Source organism: Coptis chinensis, chromosome 3 (assembly GCF_015680905.1).
Source record: "Coptis chinensis isolate HL-2020 chromosome 3, ASM1568090v1, whole genome shotgun sequence".
In the NCBI taxonomy this organism is placed as follows: domain Eukaryota; kingdom Viridiplantae; phylum Streptophyta; class Magnoliopsida; order Ranunculales; family Ranunculaceae; genus Coptis; species Coptis chinensis.
The window spans coordinates 26,429,725-26,430,975 of NC_141458.1; the positions used below are offsets into that span (position 1 = coordinate 26,429,725).

At 44.8% G+C, this 1,251-nt stretch overlaps 1 protein-coding gene across 1 annotated transcript; it reads left to right on the forward strand.

The window, feature by feature from the left end:
• The first annotated feature begins 2 nt into the window (after positions 1-2).
• Positions 3-673, forward strand: LOC147508901 (uncharacterized). Its single transcript, XM_086597656.1, has 2 exons — positions 3-551; positions 599-673. Exons 1-2 carry the CDS (start codon positions 3-5, stop codon positions 671-673), a joined length of 624 nt encoding a protein of 207 aa, XP_086453782.1.
• The last annotated feature ends 578 nt before the right edge of the window (positions 674-1,251 follow it).

A 1,251-nucleotide genomic window follows, 5' to 3' on the forward strand; every position in this document is an offset into this window, starting at 1 on the left:
TAATGAATGTGAAAATATGGAATAAGGCTGCTCAGTGTGGGCTACTGTTTAAGATAGCAAGTAAAGACAGCAGTGTCTGGGTCAAATGGATTTGGGAGAATCAGTTAAGAAGTAAATACTTGTGGACCATGCCGATTCCAGCTGATTGTTCATGGTCATGGAGAAATATCTTGAAGTGTCGAAAAGAAGCAAGAGAGCTGATTAGATACTCGATCGCAAATGGTGAAGACACGCTCCTCTGGCATGACATTTGGTGTGATAGTAGCCCTTTACTGAACAATCCTCACGCAGTAGCAGAACTTCAGCTTCCTCTCAATGCAACAGTGAAGGAACTCGTGACAAATGGAGAGTGGAATAACACAGTGTACGAGTTGCAGTCTCACATACTCAGAGAGGATATCCTGAACACACCAGTTAATCGCCATCTTGCTGAAGACCGAGTGGTGTGGCTTCCTCATCATAGTGGGTCGTTCACATCAAACAGTGCATATCAAGCGTTAAGCAGGCAAAGAGAAAAAGTAAAGTGGCAGAGACTGGTATGGGGCCGACTGGTAATCCCTCGGCATTCTTTCACTTGTTGGCAATTGTTTTCCAACAGCCTATCTACCCAAGACAGGTTAGTACAAAAGAAGATACTCTCTCACTCTTCTTGTTGCTTGTGCCATCAAAGTAGGGAGTACTCCAATCACCTCTACTTTGAATGCATTTTCTCACGCGAGATCATCAATGGAATCAAAGAGATTTTGGGTATAGTTACGGATAGTAGGAATTCCAATAGAGAGTGGTCGTCTATCCTGAGATTGTGTAGGGGCTCAAGTTTGGTGGCTGAAATATATAAGAGCTTCATTTGCACGGCGGTTGATGAAATTTGGAAGGAGCGAAATGCGCGAAGGTTTCAAAATCAGGAAAGGCCAGCATCAGTGGTTTTGAGAAGAATTCTAAGGAATATGAAAACCTATACGTAGGTACAAGTACTGGAAATGGAGGACACAAATGAAGCCAGAAGACTGGCTCAGGCTATCGGTATCCAAGTCAAGTTCCAAAGAGCGACACTACAACATTGTCAATGGACACTGCCAGAACAAGATCGCGTCAAGCTGAATACGGATGGGTCTGTGACAGGAGAAGGTACAGGACATGGTGGAACAATCAGGAATTGCAAGGGGGAAGTTCTGGCAGCGTATTCTGGTAGTGGTGGTGAGCGATCAGTCCTGTTCCAGGAGCTGAAAGCGATAGAGGTTGGGCTAGGCA